The sequence below is a fragment of the Mirounga leonina genome, unplaced genomic scaffold (assembly GCF_011800145.1).
Source record: "Mirounga leonina isolate KUSES-001 unplaced genomic scaffold, KU_Mleo_1.0 Mir_91, whole genome shotgun sequence".
Taxonomy (NCBI): Eukaryota; Metazoa; Chordata; class Mammalia; order Carnivora; family Phocidae; genus Mirounga; species Mirounga leonina.
In genome coordinates this window covers 46,246,904-46,269,499 of record NW_023270839.1, presented here as the reverse complement: position 1 = coordinate 46,269,499, position 22,596 = coordinate 46,246,904, and the positions used below count along the sequence as shown (strand labels likewise).

The following is a 22,596-nucleotide window of genomic DNA, read 5'->3' as shown; positions in this document are numbered from 1 at the left end:
TTAAAACCTCATCTGTGTGTCATTGTTGTAAAGCAGCCTCAAAATTTTTTGGAAAAAAAAAGACTATAAATTCAATAAATTAAAAAATTACTAAGCTTGGGTAACATGGTTTGCTAAAATACTGTCTAATAACTTTGAACTATCTTACAGCACTATGTAGGAGGAAATGCAGCTTTAATTGGACAGAAATTTGCAGCCAACTCAGATTTAAAGGTAGGTCAAATTCCCAGATTAAAACCTGTATCTTTCACTAGTGTTTGAATAATTTTGGGAGCATGAATAAATATTCATCTTATGGACCACCTGTGTGCCAGACGCTAGGTCTCTTGTTAGGATGCAATATAGTAATAGTGGGACAGTAGCAATAGCTAATGCTTTCTCAGGGCTTACTATGTGCGGGACAGTGCTTTACATAGATTATCTCAGGTAGTCCTAGCCACAGCTGAGGCCAGTTGGTGCTGTGGTTTGTACTGTAAGTGTCTTGCTTTCTACATGAAGCTTGAGGCGTAGAGAGACGGTCATAGCTAATCAGAAATGGAACTATTCTAACCTAGGACTCTGGCACCCACATTCTTAAATACTATATCACATGACAGTTGAGAGGATGTGGGCTGTGGAATCAGTACCTAGGACTGGGGAACACACAGTGATGAGAGAAAACATAGTTGGCGGTATTGATGAGCCTAGATCCAGAGTGTTAGGAAATGAAGGCCTGTAGGTGGAGGTCAGTAGGGGGGTGTCTTCAAGTCTTAAACCATTTGGTTTAAACAATTAAAAATTACTGCTGTGTTCAAAATAACATGTGAGTAAGAAGGTTCTCTGCTATGAGTTGAATAGGTTTGAGGGGAGAGGCCAGCAAGGAGGTTATTGCTCTTTTCCTACTGTAAAATGATTAAGGTTTGGATTAGAGCAGCCAGAAGGGGAGAAACAGATATATCTAAAGCCTACTAAAAATGGAATCATTTGAGGGGCGCCTGGGTGGCTCAGTTGGTTGAGCGTCTGACTCTGGACTTCCGCTCAGGGTCATGGGATGAAGCCCTATGTTAGGCTCTGTGCTGGGCGTGGAGCCTGCTTGAGATTCTCTCCCTCTCCCTCTCCCCTGCTCCCACCATGCACATGCATATGCATGCGCTGTCCCTCAAAAAAATGAAGTAAGATGGAATCACTTGGTGCTAGACCATATGTGAGGACAAAGAAGATAGACTTGACAAAGATGATTCCAGAGTAAACAAACTTAATAAGTGCAGAATAGATGTGGCTACTGATGACAGAGGGGGGAACCATGAATAGTCCTCAAGTTTGGGGGAACCAGCCTGAAAATAGAAATATGGGTCAGGGGCACAGAATCAAAGCCCCAGAGATACCCAGAAATACAGATAGATAACCAGCTGTTTGAGGAGGAAAAAATGCATATTGAATGGTTTTCGTATTTCAGTTTGATATGGTAATTACATTGGTTTTCAAATGTTAAACCAGCCTGCATCCTTAGAGTAAACCTCACCTGGTTCAGATGTATTTTCCTTTTTTATATTGATGGATTCGGTTTACAAAATTTTGCACCTCAGTGGCTCAGTCGTTAAGCATCTGCCTTCGGCTCAGGTCATGATCCCAGGGTCCTGGGATCGAGCCCCTCAGTGGGAAGCCTGTTTCTCCCTGTCACACTTCCCCTGTTTGTGTTCCCTCTCTCACTGTCTCTCTGTCAAATAAATAAATAAAATCTTTAAAAAATAATAAAAATAAAAATAAATTTGCATCAGTTTCCATGAGGTCTGTATTTTCCCTGTGTGTCTGCCTGGTTTTGGTATCAGGGTAATACTGACCTTAAAGAATGAGTTGGGAAATATTTCAGTATTTTTTAAAGAGTTTATGTAGAATTGGTATGCTACCTTCCTTAAATGTTTATAGTATTCACCAGCGAAACCCTCTAGGCCTGGAGGTTTTGATGTGGGAAGGTTTTTAACAAGAAATTTGATTTCTTTAATAGATACAGAGAAATTCAGATTCTGTATTTCTTGAGTGGGCCTTGACGGTTTTATCTTTCAAGGAATTTGTCCATGTCATCTAAATTGTTGAATTTATTGGCATAAAATTAATTGTAATACTCTCTCCTTTTAAGATCTGTAGAATCTGTAGTGATATTATCTCTCATTCTTGATATTGATAATTTATATTGTCTTTTTTTTCTAGAAAGTTCACCTTTTTTTTAAATTCAAGTACAGTTGACACAGAATATTATATTTCAGATGTACAATGTAGTAATTTGACATTTACATACATTACAAAATGATTGCCATGATAAGTATAGTTATCATCTGTCACCATACAAAGATACAATATTTTCTACTATATTTACTATGCTCTCCATCCCCATGACTTATTTTTAACTGGAAGTCTGTACGCTTTAATTCCCTTTACCTATTTTGCCCATTGCCCTATCACCCTTCCCTCCCCTCTGGCAGCCATGAGTTCGTTCTATTTAGGAATTTGGTTTTGTTTGTTCATATGTTTTGTTTTTCAGAGTCCATGTAGAAGTAAAATCAAATTCACTTAGCACAATATCCTGTAGGCCTATGCATGTTGTTTTAGATGGCAAAGTTTCATTCTTTTTTATAGCTGAGTAATATTCTATTATATATATACAACAAATCTTCTTTAACCATTCATCTGTCAATGGATATTTAGACTGCTTCCATATCTTGGCTGTTGTAAATAATGCTGCAGTGAACATAGGGGTACATATATCTTTTTTTTTTTGTAAGTAGGCTCCATGCCCAGCAAACAAAGGGCTTGAACTCATGACCCTGAGATCAAGACCTGAACTGAAATCAAGAGTTGGATGCTTACCCAATTGAGCCATCCAGGCATCCCATAACTGTATCTTTTAGAATTAGTGTTTTCATTTTCTTTGGGTAAATACCCAGAGGTAGATGTGCTGGATCATACGGTATTTCTATTTTTAATTTTTTGAGGAACCTCTCTACTGTTTTCCACAGTGGTTGCACCAAATTGTTACATTCCTGTCAGTGGTGCACAGCAGTTCCTTTATATACTCATCAACGCTTGTTATTTCTTGTCTTTTTGATACTGGCCTTTCTGAAAGGCATGAGATGATCTCTCACTGTGGTTTTGGTTTGTGTTGCATTTTCCTGATGATTAGTGATGTTGAGCATCTTTTCGTGTGTCTGTTGGGCATCTGTATGTTTTCTTTGGAAAAATGTCTCTTCCAGTCCTCTGCCCATTTTTTAAGTCAGATTTTTTTTTGGTGTAAGGTATATGAGTTTCTTACATATTTTGGATATTAACCCTTGAGCAGATACATCATTTGCAGATATCTCCCATTCATTAAGTTGTCTTTTCAGTCTGTTGATGATCTCCTTGCTATGCAAAACTTTTTAGATTGATGTAGTCCCAGTTGTTTATTTTTGCTTTTGTTGCCCTTGACTGAGGAGACAAATCAAAAAAAATATTGCTAAGACTGATGTCCAAGAGCTTACTAACTGTTTTAGGAGTTTTATGGTTTCAGAACTTAGATTTAAAAGACCTAAATGTAATCCATTTTGAGTTTACTTTTGGATATGATATAAGAAGGTGACCCAATTCCATTCTTTTGCATGTAGATGTCCAGTTTTCTCAACTAATTTGTTGAAGAAACTGTCTTCTCCCCATTGTATATTCTTTCCTCCTTTGTCATAGATTAATTGACCACGTATTAATTGACTGTGGGTTTATTTCTGGGCTCTCTATTTTGTTCCATTGATCTTTTTTATGCCAATACCATACTGTTTCACTTAAAATAGTATTGTGTAGTGTAGCCTGAAATCTAGGAGTGTGAGCCTCCAGCTTTGTTATTCTTTCTCAAGATTGCTTTAGCTATTCAGGGTCTTTTCTGGTTCCATATAAATTTTAGTATTATTTGTTCTAGTTCTGTGAAGACATGTTATCGGTATTTCAATAGAGATTGCATTGAATCTGTAGATTGCTTTGAGTTGTATGGACATTTTAACAATATTAATTTTTCCAATCCATGAGTATGGTATATCTTTGCATTTATTTGTGTCTTTAATTTCTTTCATCAGTGTCTTTTTAACATTTATTTATTTGAGAGAGAAAGAGCACAAGCAGGGGAAGCAGCAGGCAGGGGGAAAAGCAGGCTCCTCTCTGAGCAGGGAGCCCAATACAGGACTCTGGGATCATGACCTGAGCCAAACGCAGACACTTAACCAACTGAGCCACCCAGGCATCCCAACATTTTATTCTTTTTAATGCAATTGTAAATGGGATTTTTTTTCTTAATTTCTTTTTCTGTTAGTTTGTTACCATATAGAATGCAACAGATTATGTTTACTTTGTGTACTGCGACTTTACTGAATTCGTTTATTAGATCCCATAGTTTTTTGGTGAAGTCTTTGGTGTTTTCTAAATACCATATTATGTCATCTGCAAATAGTGACTGTTTTAGTTCTTCTTGACAGTCTAGGTGCCTTCTATTTCTTTTTCTTCTCTGATTGCTGTGGCTAGGACTTCCAGTACTATGTTGAATAAAAGTTGTGAGAGATGCTTCCTTCTCTTGTTCCTGATCTTGTCTTGTTCCTGATCCATTGAGTATGATGTTAGCTGAGGGTTTGTCATATATGATGGCCTTAATTATGATGAGTTATGTTTTCTCTATACTCACTTTGTTGAAAGTTTTTATATTTTGTCAAATGCTTTTTTTTTTGCATCTGTTGATCATATGATTTTTAGCCTTCATTTTGTTAATATGGTGTATCACGTTGATTAGTTTGCCAAAATTAAACCATTCTTGCATCCCACTTGGTTGTGGTGGATGATTTTTTTTTTATGTCTAGATTCTTGCTTTTTTCTAGAGTCAGGATTTCTACCGATCTTGCCAGAACATGCACATTTGAAATTTTATTGTTGTTGTTGTTTTCTTTTTTCATTTTGTTTTATCCATCATTCTTAGCTGTTTTTCTTTAAGTTTTTATTTAAGTTCCAGTTAGTTAACATATAGTGTAATATTAGTTTCAGTAGTAGAATTCTGTGAGTCATCACTTCTGTACAACACCCAGTGCTCCTCACAAGTGCCTTCCTAATACCCATCACCCATTTAGCCCATCCCCCTGCCCACCTCCCCCAGCAAACCTCAGTTTGACTTCTTCCTTGCCAATTTGGTTGCCTTTTATTTCTTTTTGTTGTCTGGTTGCTGAGGCTAGGTCTGAATGATCTTTTTAATGTATTTGAAATGCAATTTGTTAATATTTTGTTGAGGATTTTTGCATCTGTGTTCATCAGTGATATTGACCTGTAATTTTCTGTTTTTGTGGTGTCTTTGTCTGGTTTTGGTATCGGGGTAGTGTTAGCCTGGTAGAATTAATTTGGACACGTTCCTTTCTCTCTCTCTTTTTTTAATAGTTTGAGAAAGAGGTTATAACTGTTCTTTAAATGTTTGGTAGAATTCACCTGTGAAGTCATCTGATCCTGGACTTTTGTTTGTTGGAAGTTTTTTTTTTTTTAAGATTTTATTTATTTGACAGAGGAGACACAGTGAGAGAGGGAACACAAGCAGGGGGAGTGGGAGAGGGAGAAGCAGGCTTCCCGCGAAGCAGGGAGCCCAATGCGGGGCTCAATCCCAGGAGCCTGGGATCCTGACCTGAGCCGAAGGCAGATGCATAACGACTGAGCCACCCAGGCGCCCCTGTTGGAAGTTTTTTTATTACTGATTTAACTGGTCTGTTCAGGCTTTCTGTTTCTTCCTGTTTCACTCTTGGAAGATAGTTTCTAGAATTAGTCCACTTCTTCTAGTTTGTAGGCAGTCCTCTCTTTTTTTCTTGATGACTCTGGCTAAAAGGGTATCACTTTTGCCTTTTCAGAGAACTAACCCTTAGTTTCATTGATCTTTTCTATTCTTTTAGTCTCTGTTTCATTTATTTTTGCTCTGCTCTTTGGTATCATTTCCTTTCTTCTGCTTTGGGTTTTGTTTGTTATCCTTTTTCTAGTTCCTTTAGGTCAAGGTTAAATTGCTTATTTGAGGTTTTTCTTATTTCTTGACATAGGCTGTATTGCTATAAACTTCCTTCTTAGAACTGCTTTTGCTGTGCCCCAAAGATTTTAAAATACTGTGTTTCCGTTTTCATTCATCTCAAGGTATTTTTTTTAATTTTCTCTGATTTCTTTGTTGACCCATTGGTTGTTTAATAACATGTTTTGTTTCCACATAGTTTGCTTTTTTCTACTTTTTTTTTCTTGGAATGGATTTCCAGTTACCATACCACTGTAGTCTAAAAAGATGCTTGATATGATTTTGGTCTTCTTAAATTTATTGAGACTTGTTTTGTGGCCTAACATATGAATTATCCTGGAGAATGTTCCATATGCACTTGAAAAGAATGTGTATTCTGCTATTTTTAGGTGGAATATTCTGTATATATCTGTTAAGTCCACCTGGTCTAATTTGTCATTCAAAGCCACTTTCCTTATTGATTTTTGGTCTGGGTGATCTATCCGTTGATGTAAATGGGGTGTTAAAATCTCCCACTGTTACTGTATTACTGTCAATTTCTCCCTTTATGTCTATTAATATTTGCTTTATATATTTAGGTCTCCTATGTTGGATGCATAGGTTTTTACAGTTGTTAAATCCACTTGTGGGATTGACCTCTTTATCATTATGTATGTAATGCCCTTCTTTGTCTCATGATAGTCTTCGTTTTAAAGTCTATTTTGTCTCATTTAATATTGCTGCTCCAGCTTTTTTGTTTCCATTTGCATGGAATATCTTTTTTCATCCCTTCACTTTCGGTTTGTATTTATCTTTAGGTCTGAAGTGAGTCTCTTGTAGGCAGCAAGTTCCGGTGTTTTCATCCACTCATTCACCCTTGTGTCTTTTGATTGGAGCATTTAGTGCATTTACATTTAAAGTAATTATTGATAGGTATGTACTTATTGCGATTTTGTTAATTGTTTTCTGGTTGTTTTTGTAGTTATTCTCTGTTCTTTTGCTCTCTTGCCTTGTGACTTGATGGCTTTCTTTAGTGTTGCGCTTGGATTCCTTTATTTTTTGTGTATCTGTTGTAGGTTTTTGGTTTGCAGTTACCATGAGGTTCGTATATAACATCCCATATATAGCAGTCTATTTTAAATTGATGGTTGGACACATTTTATTTTATTTTATTTTATTTTATTTTTTTAAAGATTTTATTTATTTATTTATTTGAGAGAGAGAGAGAAACAGCATGAGAGGGGATAGGGTCAGAGGGAGAAGCAGGCTCCCCGCCGAGCCGGGAGCCCGATGCGGGACTCGATCCCAGGACTCCAGGATCATGACCTGAGCCGAAGGCAGTCGCTTAACCAACTGAGCCACCCAGGCGCCCAAGATTTTTTTTTATTTATTTATTTGAGACAGAGAGAATGAGATACAGAGAGCATGAGAGGGAGGAGGGTCAGAGGGAGAAGCAGACTCCCTGCTGAGCAGGGAGCAAGATGCGGGACTCGATCCCGGGACTCCAGGATCATGACCTGAGCTGAAGGCAGTCGCTTAACCAACTGAGCCACCCAGTTGGACACATTTTAAAAGCACTATGTTTTGACTCCCTCCACCCCATGTTTTATGTATTTGGAATCATATTTTACATTTTTAAAAATTTTGTGTGTCTCTTAACTAGTTATTGTAGATTTAGTTGATTTTACTCTTGTCTTTTAACCTTCACACTAACTTTATGAGTGACTTATCTACTACCTTTACTATATGTTTGCTTTTACCAGTAGAGACTTTTTCTTTCATAATTTTCTTCTAGTTACGGCCTCTTCATTTCTGCTTAAAAAAGTCTTTTAATATTTCTTATAAGGTCAGTTTAGTGTAGTGAACTCCTTTTAACTTTTGTTTGGGAAACTCTTTATCACTTTTTCAGTTCTGAATGACAGTTCTGCAGGGTACCATATCCTTGGTATCTTTGATCATAGGTGTTTTCCTTTCAGCACTTTGAATATATCATAGGACTCCTTTCTGGCCTGCAAAGTTTCTGCTGAAAAATCAGCCAGTAGTCTTATAGGTGTTCCTGGGTGCATAACTAGTTGTTTTTCTCCTGCTGCTTTTAAGCTTGGCTTCATCTTGCTTGGGGCTGTCTGTGCTTCCTGGACCTGGCTGTCTGTTTCCTCCCCCAGGTTGGAGAAGTTTTCAGCTGTTATGCCTTCAGATAAGTTTTCTGTCCCTTTGTTTCTTCCTCTGAGATCCCTATAATGCTAATGTTATTTTGCCTGATATTGTCCCAGAGGTTCCCTTAATCTGTCCTCATTTTTTCTTCTTCTTCTTCTTCTTTCTTTTTGCTTTCTTTTGCTGTTCAGCTTGGATGGCTTTCCAGAGCACTGATCCATTCTTCTGCATCCTCCAGTCTGCTGTTGAGTCCCTCTCGTGTATTTTTCATTGCAGTTATTGCTCAGCTCTGATTAGTTCTTTTTATATTTTCTCTTTGTTGAAGTTTGCACTGAGTTCATCCACTCCCAAGTTCAGTGAACGTCTCTATGACCATTAATTACATTGAACTCTTTATCAGGTCGACTGCTTTTCTCTGTTTCATTTAGTTCTTTTTTCTGAGGTCTTTCTTAGGAACATATTTCTCTGTCTCATTTTGTTGGTCTCTCTGTTTGTTCCTACGTATTTGGTAGTTCATTCACATCTTCTGGTCTTGAAGGTGCTGGCCTTGTGTAGAAGGTATCCTTTGGGGCCCAGAAGTGCAGTCACCCCTGGTCAAGCAGAGGCACTTCTAGGGTGCCACCTGTGTGGGCCGCACGTACCCATCTGTTGTGTCTGGGCTGCAAGTGCTGTAGGCACGTTGTGGTTGGGTTTGCCTGGCTAGCTCAGAGGCTGTGGCTGCTGCAGGGGTACTGGTGGTTGGGGCTGGCCTGCCCCTTCCTGGGGCAGGAGTCACCTTGGACAGGTGCAGATCCCAGCTGCCCACCAGGTGTGGTGGGGTAAGAACCACTTTGGAGGGGGTACCTGCTGGGGTGGGCAGGTCGGGCAGAGCAGGTCTACAGGGAAATGCCAGAGCAGGGTGAGCAGTGGTGGTAAAGTAGATAGAAAGTGCTAGAACTTTTGTTTCCTAGTGTCAGGCCAGCTAGGCTGAAGGAGGGCAAAATATGGTACCTGCTAATGCTTCTATTCACAGAGAAAGTTCCTGCAGATCCCTGTCCCTGAAGTTAGTCAAATCTCTTCTATGGCCCAGGTGCTTTTCAAACTGCTGCCTCTGCACTGGGTCTTGGCATGAGTAAGATTCTGTGTAAGCCCTTTAGTAGTGAAGTGTCAGTCTACTATAACCCTCTTGTTCCCGTAAAGCTAAGCCCCACTGATTTTCAAAGCCAGACATTATAAAGGCTCCTCCTTCCAGTGCAGATCCCTAGGGCAGGGGGTGCCCAGTGTATGGTTTGAACCCCTCACTCCTTAGGGAGGACCTCCACACCTATGATATCCCTCCTACTTGTGGGTCAGGACGCTGGGGGTTTGGGTCCCGACCAGACTGTGTCTCTGTCACTTCTGCACTTCTCAGTATGTCTTTTTCTTTATGTCTTTAATGTGGAAGAGTTGTTCTGCTAATCTTCAGGTTGTTCTCAGAGAGAGTTGCTTTATATGTTGTTGCAGCCTCAGTGTGTCTGTGGGAGGAGATGAGCTCAGGATCTTTCCTCTCTGCAACTTCCCCTTGTGATCTTTTTTTTTTTCCTCTTTGCTTAGAGTTTAATCAGTTTTACTGATCTTTTCAATAAATAATGAACTTTAGGTTTCATTGATTTTTCTCTTTTGTATTTCATTAGTTTTGTTCATGTTGTTTAACTTGCTCTTTTTTTCCTAGTTTAAGGTAGAAGCTGATGTCATTGATTTGAGACTTTATTTTCTGATCTAGGTGTTTAGTGCTATAAATTTCCCCTTAAGTACTTCTTTAGCTGCATCCCACAGATTTTGATACATTATAGTTTTTTTTCATTCCATTCAAAGTGCTTTCTAATAACCCTGTGATTTCTTGAGATGGGCTATTTGATAGCCCATCCATGAACTATTTATAAGTGTATGAGCTCTTTCTAAACACTTGGGGGTGTTTCCAGATATCTTTCTGCTAATGATTTTTTTTTAAGATTTTTATTTATTTATTTGAGAGAGAGAGAGATTGAGAGAATGAGTGGGAGGAGGGGCAGAGGGAGAAGCAGACTCCCTGCAGAGCAGAGAGCCCGATGAGGGACTCGATCCCAGGACCCCAGGATCATGACCTGAGCAGATGGTTAATCGACTGAGTCACCCAGGCGCCCTCTGCTGATGATTTCTATTTTAATTACATTGTGGTCAGAGAATATGCTTCTCTTGATCCTGTTAAATTTATTGAGACTTTTTTTATGACCTAGAATATGGTCTATCTTAGTAAAGTCTTTTTTGTTTGTTTGTTTGTTTTTTTAAGATTTTGTTTATCTGAGAGAGAGAGCATGGATGCCAGGGAGAATGGGGGGAGTGGGAGGGCAGAGGAAGAGGGAGAGTTATATTCTGCTGTTGTTGGATGGAACATTTTATAAATGTCAGGCCAAGTTGGTTGGTAGTGTTGTTTAGGTCTTCTATATTCTTACTGATTTTGTGTCTATTTGATTTATCAGTTATTGAGAGGCAAGTATTAACATCCTCATCTATAGTTATAGATTTATCTATTCCTTACAATTCTATAACTTTGTGCTTCATATATTTTTAAGCCCTGTCATTAAGTGTATACCTATTTATGATTGCTGTATCCTCTTCATGAATTGACCTCTTTATCATTGCCAGGGATAAAGAAAATCATTTCATAATATTTGCTCTAAAATCTGTTTTGGTTACAATTGCCATTGTAGCTTTCTTTTGATTAGTGTTAGTGTGACATATCTTTTTCCATTTTTCTGTTTTAACCTATTGGTGTCTTTATATTTAAAATGTATTCCTTGGGCAGTGGGAGGATGGGCAAAATGGGTGAAGGGGAGTGGGAAGTACAGGCCTCCAGTTGTGGAATGAAAAAGTCATGGGGATGAAAGGTACAGCAGAGGGAATTGTAGTCAATGGTATTGTAATAGTGTTGGTAGCTACACCTGTGGTGAGCATAGCATAACATGTAGACTTGTTGTATCACTATATTGTACACTTGAAACTAATGTAACATTGTGTGTCAACTATACTTCAATAAAAAAAAAATAAAAATAAAAATAATAATAATAATGTGTCCAGATAAAAACAACATACAAGTCTGGTTGCAAAGTAAATAAAATGGTGACTTAGATTTCATAATTAATAAATAATATATTTTTTGTAGGCAGCATATATTTGGGGCTTACTTTTTAATTCACTTTGACAGTCTCCTTTACTTGGGCTATTTAGGCCATTTGCACTTAATGTATTTGTTAATAGATTAGGTTTAAGTCTGACATCTTGCTCTTTGTTTTCTGTTTGTCCCACCTCTTTATCTTCCCTTTTTCCTCTTTTTCTGCACTCTTTTGAATTATTTTCTATGCTTTCAGATTATCTTCTGGCTTATTTGCTATAATTCCTTGTTATTTTAGTGGTTGCTTTAAGATTTATAGTGTACATTTTTAGCCATCACGGTCTACTGTCAGTGATATCATACCTAATGTATAATCTAAGGACTTTATAATAAATAGGTGCTTCCATTTCTTTTCTCTGGTCTTTAGTGTTGTTGTCATATGGTTTACTTCCGTGTATATTATAAACCTCATCCTGTGTTGTTAATATTGCTCTTTAAACAGTTGATTCTCTTTTAAAAAGATTTAAATAATAAGAAAAAGATCTTATATACTTATCCAGAGTTACCATTTTTGGTGCTCCTCATTCCTTTGTTTAGATCCTTATTTCCATCTGGTATCATTTAACTTGTGCCTGAAGGATTTCCTTTAACCTTTCTTATAGTGCAGGTCTACTGATGATGAACTCTTTCAGATTTTGTATATCTGGAAACAATCCTTTAATTTGATGTGGCATTTGTAGGTCTTACTCAGTTCGGTTTTTTTCCTGTTAGGGATCACTGTCCTTTGTTGTTGTGTCCAAATGTTGTAAAAACCATTGTTTCATGTATTTTGTCTGTTTTTGTTGTTTTGGGCAGGAGGGTAAATTTGGCCTGTGATCTCTCATCTTGGAGGCTGAAGTTCTGCCCAGGAATTAGAGAAAACAAGTAAAGTTGTAGCTGTACAAGCAAGCAGTTAATTAGCAAGTAAAATGCCTTTTGAAGTTTCTGGGTGGGGCATATTAAATCTGACATGGTGTTGATCATCTCTGGGGACTTTCCTTTACGTCGCTGTCCAAGCCCTCATTGTTTGGTGGTTTTGAGCCCGTTGGCCTGGCTGTGAGAGGGGTCCAGAGCCTGCCTGGCAGAGCAGCAGTAGATGTGAAATGACTTCTAGAAGGGATAGCCAGGTAGAGTCCCAGGTTGGAGTTGAAGAAAAGGTTTAGGGAAAGTTTCAGAGCACCTGCCTCCCAACTTGCTGAATTGAGGTGCTCTTTAATTCCCATCTCTGGAAGGCTGTCCTGCTTACATAACAGCCAAGTATAATAGGGAGCCCGATCCCACAAATTAGGTCCTCTGATTGGAGGGCCATATTGTGATTCTGAGGCTCTTTTCTGTACTGTGTAAAATTCAAACAGAATTGTTTTCATCAGGCAACTCTGAGTAGACAACATGCCATCATCTGTTTGCCTACAGAGGATGAGAGAGTAAAGAAAAGAAAGTGGGGGTGGGGTGTGTCTTAGTTTGCTTCGACAGCCATAATAACAAAATGCCATAGGCTGGGCCGCTTCAACAGCAGAAATTTATTTTGTCACAACTCTGAGGCTGGCAAGTCCAAGATCAAGGTTCCAGCAGGGTCCGGTTTCTGGTGAGGGCTTCTTTCCTGGCTTGCAGCACCTTCTGGTGCGTCCTCACATGGCCTTTCTTCAGTGGGCATGTTGGAAAGAGCGAGATCGAGCTCTCCCTTTTTCTTTTCTTAGGAGGCCACCAATCCTCCTGGATTAGGACTGCACCCATATGACCTCATTTGACCTTAATGACCTCATTTGACCTTAATTACCTCCTGAAAGCCCTGTCTCCAAATACTGTCACATCGGCAGTTAGGCTTCAACATAGGAATTTGGAGGAGGACACAAACATTCAGTCACTTACAGAGTGTGTGAGATTCCACAGCTGCGTAGGTATCTGTCTAACAGGTGTGACTCGGGTCTTTTGTCAGCCCCTCATTTCCGGTGGCCGTTCCCTCCAGAGGCCCAAGCCCTGGTTAATAGCCCCCTCTACTACATACCTCCAAACCAAAAGCTTTTAAAATTAGATTTGGATTCCAGTTTTTTGTTGAAATGAATAGAAGTGGCCTGGATGTCCCTGTTGGTTACTGTATAGATTCTATGGGAAAAGGGACAGATCTCCTAATAGATTTCCTCTATCTTGTCTCCAGATTCTTCTTTGCGGTCCAGTTGGTCCAAAGCTGCATGAACTTCTTGATGATAATGTCTTTGTTCCACCAGAGTCGTTGCAGGAAGCGGATGAGTTCCACCTTATTTTAGAATATCAGGCAGGTAAGAGAAATGAGTAAGTAATGGTGTGAGACTGTACAAGGCCCTGTGTGTTGTCAGACTGGGGTGCGACTGTGCTAGAAATTGATCTTTGTAAGTTGGCGGGACCCTTTCTTGCCTTACGAAGATTGCCTGACCTCTTGGTTCTGCTGAGCTGATGCTGGCCATTATCTCAAGAACAGAGAGTATTATAACATTGAAGAAAATTCCCAGATCTACAAACAGAACTGACCTGACCTGACCCCAAGAGAAATTAGGCTCTAGGAAAACCGGCATCTTGAATAAAAATGAAAATGTGTTAAACACACATATTCCAAGTTTTATTACTAAAGAGAAGGGCAGGTAACATCTGTACAACACTGTGCTGGATTCTGCCCTAGGCTTTTCTGGCCAACTGTTCCAAGCTGCTAGGATTGATTGCAGGCCTCTGGCAAACTTCCTTTGAAGCCTTTTATTTTCCCTTGGGTGTGGAAGTGTTTGTATTTAGCTTAATTATTTCCCATTATATAACATTCCAGTGTTCATCAGTCCAAATCCAGCCCATCCGGCATCACTCCCAGTAGACTGTGTGTCACAGAGACTACAGTTCTGATTCTTAGAGAATCCTCAATACCTAAACATATTTTAACTGTTTATTTAATCTGCATATTTGCTGTTGTCTCTTTGCTCTGCTCAGAACTCAGACTCTTGAATTTCTGACTCAACACATCATTAACTCAAGTTAAAGACTCAAGCATCTAAACAGACTAATTAGTCCCTTAAAGCACTACTTTAATAGGCTTCAGTGAACTGCTTCCAAGTCGATTAAGAGAACCTCACGTACTAGAGTAATTAATGTGAGATAGGAATTAGAGTGCTTCTTGAAAATTATGTTTTTCTCCATGTGCAAAAAAGGAATTGTTTGTCTCTGGTTCTCTTTTGGGTGCTTCTTGTAATCAGGAGGTTAGCAAGGGCTAGGTCTGGACGTTATGGACAGAATGTTGCAGTAGGTGGTTCACATTTAATTATACGCAAGTTTTGAGTTTCTCAGAAACTCAGACTGATAGTTCTTACTGCCTGAAGGTTGTGGCAAGGTTCAGAGGTACCGGGAGCTCCTTCAGTGAAAGGCATGAAGCAGACTGTTGACAGGAAGGGTCTAGAGGAGCTAACGAGCCTTGGAGGTGCTGCTGCCGCCAGTTCCAGATTCCTCTCCCTTGCACCCTGCTGGTGCTCACCTCATGACCTGGGGACCTTCCTGGTTCCTGGTTCCTGTCAGCTTCCCTGGTGACTGCAGGGTGGAGAGACTGCTCTCCTCCACCGGATGGTGCGGTTGGATTTGACCGCTGTGCCTCGTGTGGAGGTAAGCGGACGGCACAGCCTATCTTCAAAGGAGACTGTCTCCATCCTGGGGTTTCTAAACCCCACACTTTAGTTTTTCTTTTCTATGCCTTATTTTGTTAGTACAAAGCAGGGCCTCCCATGAAACTTTATGGGAAGTTACATTTTCACTGACCCTTGGAAGCTAGTCTGGTGGCAGAAGCCCTTGGATCACTTGTCTTCACAGAAATCCATTCCCAGCTTCTCTCATATTTAGATGAATAAATTCCCAAAGAGGATTTGTCACCAATGGTTTCCTCCTTTTCCCCTGCCGGACTTGCCCAGAGAAGCTTGTTTTCAGGCTTTGGGCCAGGGACCCACTGAGTCATACATAGGTGTTGCTGACCTAGTGGCCGAAGGGCAGGACGGTAAATTGAGAGAAGGGATCGCTCAGAGAAACGCATTCCAAGTTCTGTGAGAACGGGGGCGTTGAGGTTCCAGGCTTGCCCTGTCTGCGTTCCAGTCGGTTTGCTTCTCAGGCCGTTCCGTCAGTCCTGTGTCCTCTAGGAACAGCCAGGGAGCAGCTCTTCACTTCCCTCCTCGTCTTTGCCTCGCAGAGGCCTATTTATTTTGCCTCTCCTCTCTTTCCCTGGGGAAATTCATTTACTTTGAATGCTGTGTGGCTCTCCTGGGTAAGTTAGGCGGTGCTTCTCAGCAGCTTCACTCTAGAAGGGGCAGCCCCAGGTCTTGCCCTTGGGAGGATTCTGATGTGGATTCCTCCCCTTGTGCGGAGTCTTGTCAGTGGGGAAGATGTTGGATTTGGAGTCATACCCATATTCCTTGTTGTCACAGGCCATCGAAGTCCTCAGTCTTTCCTCTCCTTCGCTTGTTCTTCGCTCATTCATTTGTTCACACGCTACATGCAGGGGCGGTGTGAGGCAGGACGAGCTGGTGACAGAAGGCGCGGGCCCTGCGCTCAGCTCGCAGCTCACTGCAGGGCATGGGCTCTTGAGCAGATGATTACAAAATCACGTGCCCCATCCTTAAGAGGTACCAACAGTGGCCCAGGGGAGGAAGCAGCTGAATCTACTGGGGTTGGCAGAGTTAGGGAAGGCTTCGCAGGGGAGGCTGCCCTTGCTTTGGGTCTTTGGAGATAAAACAGGGTCGGAGTGTTGCACTCAGCTGTGTGGGCCATTATTGGGTGTTTTCTTTGGACAAATGGTAAGATGTGGACCAGGAATTAAAGGAATGTGTTGGTGTAACCGACATAACCATTGTGTTGGGGTTCAATAAATAGGAAATGTCTTTTTCTGCTTTCATAGATTTTTATATAAATGACCCACATATAAAATGTTTTTCAGAGGAATGGATTCAATAAAGCTGAACTCACAGTAAAGGAAAGATGGGCTCTGCCATCCTTGACACTCACTCCAGAGTAAGCCCTGTATGCACACGCGCACTCCCCGTGGAGAGGCAAGGCTTCTGTTTGGAGAGGCCTGTTGTAGGAAGGAGGAAGAGGTTTGCTGACAACAGTTAGCACATCAGCCTGCAGTATGAGGAAACCCTCTGCTGTGGTTTGTCTGCCTTCGGGAAAAGCTTTCTGAAGGATTGTCCAGTAACTGATAGAAACCAGTGAAAAACGAGCTTTCAGTGTATGAATTCTAATTTTGTAAATGAGATGAATACTTGGAGGGAAAGCTATAGAAACCCAGCTCCTAAATCCTTGCCCCTGAGTCTCCGGAAGTGCCTCCATGCTGGTTTGGGGGGGCAGGAGGGATCATTTAGGAATTGCCTGAAGCAGTTACAGAGCCCAGGTGGCCCTTGCGCTGACTGAGTTTCAAGATTTGCTGCCAAGCCTTGGGAGAAGAAAGAGTGGTGAGGCTTCACCAGGGGAACCCGGGGAAGGCCTCTGTCTCTTGCCCTGCTTTAGGACTCCCAGCCATAGCACACGCCTCTCAGATGCTTGGCCGCTGTGGGGTCTGCGTGGGTCGTTCTACACCCACGTGCACAGCAGTGGGCCCCAGCACCTGCACATCTAAAACTCAGTTCCCCAGGAGATTCTGATGCAGGGCCTCTGGGGAGAGCCACTCCTGTGGTGGGCACAGATCCCAAACTGCTCCCCCCAGCAGAAGACCCAGCCAGGGGTGCATCTCGCCTCCCTTGGCTTGAGTGGGCCCTCTCTGCAGGGCCTGTGACAGGTACTTTGAGAATCAAGAGACGTGCAATGTTCCCTTCAAAGAGCTGCCATTCTGTTTGGGGAGATGGGGCACAGCTGTGTGACAAGTTAAGTAATGGTGTAAGTTTGAATACTCGTTCAGAACCGTAGAAGAACTAGCTCAAAGCAAAATGATACTCCCCAAACCGTGGGCAGGGAAACCTCTGGGGATGCTCAGAGCAGTGAAAGTGCACCTCAGGCTGGAGCAGTCAGCAGCCACTTAGGGAGGAAGTAATGCTTGAACTTGGTCTTGAGCAGTCATTATTCCAAAGCAGCGCGCTCAGAGGAGGCTAGAGCAGCCAGACGTTGTTACCTTCTGGATCAAGTGCCAGGAAACCACCAGCGGGCAGCAGGGAGGAGGGGCTGCAGTCAGCTTGCCTCCATGGGGCCCAGCTGCATGAGAGATGCTCGAGGCCCGCTGTGAGGTGGGAAGTGCATCGAGAAAGATCGCGTGTTCCATGTGCAGGGACATGCACGCTGTGTGCCGGATGCTGGTGTTTGGAAGCCGTGCTACTGCTCTGTAACAGGGAAGGGGCACAGGCGTCCTGTGTGTGAGAGCTCAGTGGGCGGGAAGTGCTCCTGGGACTAACTGGCAGCCCCTTGACAGAGGCATAGGGCACCCATGCTGTGTTTGTTGTGTTGTTGGGTTGGGGTCGGGGTCGGGGTCCGGTGGATTGGTTTCTTTACTGACCACCGTCCTGGATGCAGCGCCATGCTGGCCTAGGCCATTGTCGTCGGGCTGCACTCAGCCGCAAGCCAGCGTGCCCGGAGCCGGGGCTCCAGTGAGGCCCCCTCCCGCCCCCACAGCCAGGAGACCTAAAGCCTCTTCCTTGTCTTCCCACTGTGTTGCCTGGGCTTTTCTAGGGGAGGAATGGGGCCGGTTAAAAGCTCCCCATGCCAACCGATTCATCTTCTCCCACGACTTCTCCAACGGGGCCATGAATATGCTGGAGGTGTTCATGTCCAGCCTGGAGGAGTTTCAGCCAGACCTGGTGGTCCTCTCTGGATTGCACATGATGGAGGGACAGAGCAAGGAGCTGCAGAGGAAGAGGCTCTTGGAGGTAACAGCACTGTCACAGAATTTCACAGATCTCGGCTGGCGTTGTTCCTCAGGTTCCCGCCGCTCTCGGCCTCTGCAGCTCGTGCTGCCTGGTCCTCGGTCCCGGCCTCCCCGGGACGACGGACGGCAGCCGCCGCGGGGACGCGCCTCCCGGTGCTCCTTCGGCCGCGGGCGGCAGCTCCAGCAGGACAGGGCAGAACGCCTCTCGCCCGAGCCTCTGCGCCCTGCGCTTCGCCGCGGTGTGTGGTCTGCGGCCTCTGTGTCGTGTGTGTCGTCTCTTCACATCAGCTGTGCGGCGGTTCCCCGGGGCAGGCCCCCAGGAAGAGGCTGCTCCCTGAGCGCGCGGGCGGTTCTTGGTGCCCGGAGTGTAGGACCCCGGCGCCTCCCTGTCGGCAAGAGCGTCCCTCGTCTGGAGGCTGTGGTGACCCCCGGGGCTTAGAGCTTGCATCATGATGCAAAAAAGGCTGTGACCAGAGGCACTGCCTCTCGGCCTTGACCCTTCTTGCCTCTTGTGTGAGTTCTGTTTCTAATGGCACCACTGCGCTCTTCTCTTGCCAGGTCGTGACCTCCATTTCTGACATCCCCACTGGTATTCCGGTTCACCTCGAGCTGGCCAGTATGACCAACAAGGAGCTCATGAGGAGCATCGTGCATCAGGTAACCACAGGGCAGCACGTGCGGCCTTCTGTGGCCCTCCCCCACCTGCCCGGAGGGGCCGGCTCTTAGGGCTCACGGGCCAGCTCACTGAGGCATGGATGTTCTGTCACTCAGACCTGGGTCCATGAAGATCCAAATAAGGAGCCAGAGCCGTTCTGGAACAGGATCTCCTACTAGGTTAGCAATACGGCAGCATCCCTGATGGACTTGTGGGTCCTGTTTCTCCTGGAATGGAGAAGTTGGACATGAATGGGTTTTGTGGTAGAACCCAAAGGAGAAAACAGCCCAGCTCAGCTGCTTTCAGTTGAACTTCCAGAAGCTCAGAGGAGAGGAACTTTGGGGGAGCTTCACTCCCTCACCACCAGGCACCAAGGTGTTCGACTCGTACCTCCGGTCAGCAGCAGGGATTAGACCCGGGAGTACGGTGCTTCAGAGCACAGACTTCGGAAGCCGGGGTTGGCATGGCCGCTTTGCCGTTCTCTAGCTTTGTGAACTTAGGCAAGTTACGGAACCTTTTAATGTATTATTATTTAACCTTTTTAATGGGTGATATATTCGTATGGTTCGAACCCCAATGATACCAAGACACACAGTGACGTCTCCCTCCCACCACCCGTACCCACTGTTAGGAATCTTCTTGGTTTCATCCTTATTTCTCCAGAGTCACGTACAAATAGAAGCAAACATGGGGATATATCCTTCATGTTTGGTCCCTTTTTACCCCAAAAGATAGCACGGTGTATGGAATGTGGACTGTTCTGCACTTTGCTTCTTCTCACTGACTGGATTTTGGAGGCCTTTTCTCCGACATCACTGGGGAGCATGCTGTCTTTTCACAGCCAGGCGATGAAAGGGAGCATGTGGGGTCCCCAGGTTGGTTATTCACCCTGCACCGTGTCGGTGGGCATCTTGGTTTCTGTCCTTTGCTATCCCAGACGGTGGTGCAGCAGAGAACCTGGTGTAGGACTTCCATCTCCCCGTGCGCAGGTACATATGTCTGATGAATTCACAGAAGCACAGTGCTCGGTGAGGCAGAAAAGGCCCTTGTGGGTGTAATGTTGCCAAGGTGCCCTCGACGGAGCTGTCCCCACTCACCCCCGCTAGAACTCTTTACAGGTGCTCATTTCCTCGTGTCCTTGCCACCAGAACGTGATTAGAAACACGCATTCTTTGACCAGTCTGACAGGTGAAAAATATTTGAGAATAATTGTGGGTTGTTTTAATAGACTTTACTTTTTAGGGCAGTTTCAAGTTTGTAGCAAAAGTGAGTAGCATGTCGTGAGCTCCCAAATACCACATGCAGGCGCCGCCCGCACGCCGCGGTTTACGTCGGCGTTCGCACTTGGTGTTTCTCAGCGGAGGTTTCGATTTGCATTTCTCCTTTAAGGTTATCTTTCCACCTTTTAAAAAGGCCATGTTTATTTCATTTTCTGTGTGTCTGTTTAACCTTTCTGAGCCTCAGTCCCCTTATCTGGGAAATGGAGGTGATTCCTCCTTCTGAGAGCGTTATGGTAAGAATTGAATGAAATAAAGCCACCCGCTCAGGGCCTGGCACAGCACATGCCGTACGCGGAAGTGCAAAGGTTCCAGGCCACCGGTTTTTAAATAATAAATGCATGCACGCGCACACACACGCATGCCCCCACACGTACCCCTTGCACTCTCCCTCCCTCCAGGGGCTCCTCTCCCTCACACATTCCCCGTGTGTGTGCGGTTCTCTGGCTCCGCCAGGTCAGAGATCGGTCGACACCGTGGCTCCTTTAAGACTAAAACCGGCTCCGCAGCTCCTGTTCAGTGCCCTTTGCACACTGTTGCTACTCGGCTCGGCCTTCCCTAACCCACAGCTGCTTAAAAAGCTTAGCTCTGACGGGAGACCTTTCTCCCTGCTTCTTGGGGTTGTGTACACGGAACCACGGGACCCTGTGTGCCGCAGGGCCTTCTCTGTCTCACCGGCACGGCGCCGGCTGGCGTTCGGGAACCAAGAGCCTGGTCCCACCAGTAGGCAGAGGGGCTGCTGTGCGTGCGAAGTCTCAGGCGGGGTGCCATGGACGGAAATAGGAAGTAGGTGCCCCTCTGCCCTTTGTCGGAGTGAATATAGCAGAAGGCCGAGTCTACAAAGTGTCACTGCCACTTTCTGGGTTTATCCCAAGTGGTGATAAAGGTGCGGCTAGAGGTGTCAGGGCCAAAGCAGTCATCTGTGACCGTCCCTTCCCTGGCGCGTGCTCCGGGGCGGGGAGTCTCGTGGGAAGGAAGAGAGACGCCGTACTGCCTGCCTTCCCTGGACTGTAGTCCCGGGCTGTGTCCTCGGGTCTCTTAGGAGCTGGGTGTCCATCAGAAAGAGACCTCCGTTGTGTTTCTGTTAGCAGGTCTTTCGGGCGGTGACTTCCCTGGGCCTGAACGAACAGGAGCTGCTTTTCCTCAGCCAGGCGGCATCTGGACCTCACTCCTCTCTCTCTTCCTGGAATGGCGTCCCCGACGTGGGCATGGTCAGTGACATCCTCTTCTGGATCTTGAAGGAACATGGGAGGAGTAAAAGCAGAGCCTCAGACCTCACCAGGATCCATTTCCACACGCTGGTCTACCACATCCTGGCCACTGTCGACGGACACTGGGCCAACCAGCTGGCGGCCGTGGCCGCAGGAGCACGCGTGGCCGGGACGCAGGCCTGCGCCACGGAAGCCATAGACGCCAACCGTGTGTCCCTGCGGGCGCCCCACGAGTTCATGACTTCCCATTCAGAGGTGGGCTCGAGGATTGTAATAAACCCCAATGAGCCAGTGGCAGAGTGGCACAGGGAGGGAATATCCTTCCACTTCACACCAGTCCTGGTGTGTAAAGATCCCATTCGAACCGTGGGCCTTGGAGATGCCATTTCCGCTGAAGGCCTCTTCTATTCAGAAGTCCGCCCTCACTCCTAGGAAGTAATTTTTCTGAAGGAGAGCTACCCAATTTAAGAATGACAGGAAAAACAGGATGGAGGCGTGTCAAAACAGCTTCTAGATCTAATTGAAAGATAGCCAAAGAAACAACAGATTCAACTGTATCAGATACATTCCAGCCTGTTGACGATTACACAAAAACATTTCAGGTTTTCCTCAGAATTTAGCTATCTACTAACGAGACTGGATTTTTGTTTTTTTTTATGTTGTGTGTTACAGGGGTAAAACTTGATTCCCGTGTCCCCATTTTATGCAGCGTTGTCCGGTATCTTAGGCCAGACTGCGCTGTGGAGAGCACGTTGGCTGGAGAAAGCGCTTCCGCCGGCGCCAGGGTCTCATGCTCTCTCTCTGCTGCGCGCTTGTGGGCAGGATCATGATTTCCATTCAGTGTTACAATGAAAATATTTAAGGAGCACCCCTTCTGAGTCTTCTGCTCTCGAACTTAAGACAGAGCCACAAGTCAGGACAAAACAATCGCCCCTGTGCTTCATAGTCCCCGCCCAGGCCGGGAGCCTCGCGCAGCCTTTGCGGGAGGCCTTCCAGAAGCCTGGCTCGCCTGCCCGGTGGGCTGCGGGGGCTGCTGGGCTCCGCCTTCTGCCCTGGCGCCCGGGGTTGTGGGCTGGCTGGTCAGAGCCCACCGTGCCTGGGCCCAGTCCCAGCCGCCGGCTCTGGGCACGCTTTCCACAGTGGAAGACCGATCGTTGTTCACTCTGATCCTTGAAGGAATTTGCTTTTACAACTGGAATACGCTTCTGCGGGTGTAACAGATCATGTTTGTTTTACATTCACACACCACATCCAGTAAAGAGTTTTACCTCATCAGAGCCCCAGAATCATGAATAAATCTGTCCTGTTATGT

General features: G+C 44.4%; 1 protein-coding gene across 3 annotated transcripts in view; it reads left to right on the top strand.

Annotated features, from left to right (window-relative positions):
* ADPGK (ADP dependent glucokinase) overlaps window positions 1-22,570 on the top strand; it is a 32,441-nt gene extending 9,871 nt beyond the window's left edge. For 2 of the 3 annotated variants that reach the window (XM_034994775.1, XM_034994777.1), the window contains exons 3-7: window positions 151-213; window positions 13,453-13,573; window positions 17,946-18,142; window positions 18,700-18,798; window positions 21,162-22,570. In XM_034994775.1, coding sequence (XP_034850666.1) covers window positions 151-213; window positions 13,453-13,573; window positions 17,946-18,142; window positions 18,700-18,798; window positions 21,162-21,716 — 1,035 coding nt within the window. In that variant the 3' untranslated portion in view covers window positions 21,717-22,570. The remainder of the gene's footprint in view (window positions 1-150; window positions 214-13,452; window positions 13,574-17,945; window positions 18,143-18,699; window positions 18,799-21,161) is intronic. The other variant, XM_034994776.1, reaches the window with a different exon arrangement.
* Window positions 22,571-22,596: the final 26 nt, after the last annotated feature.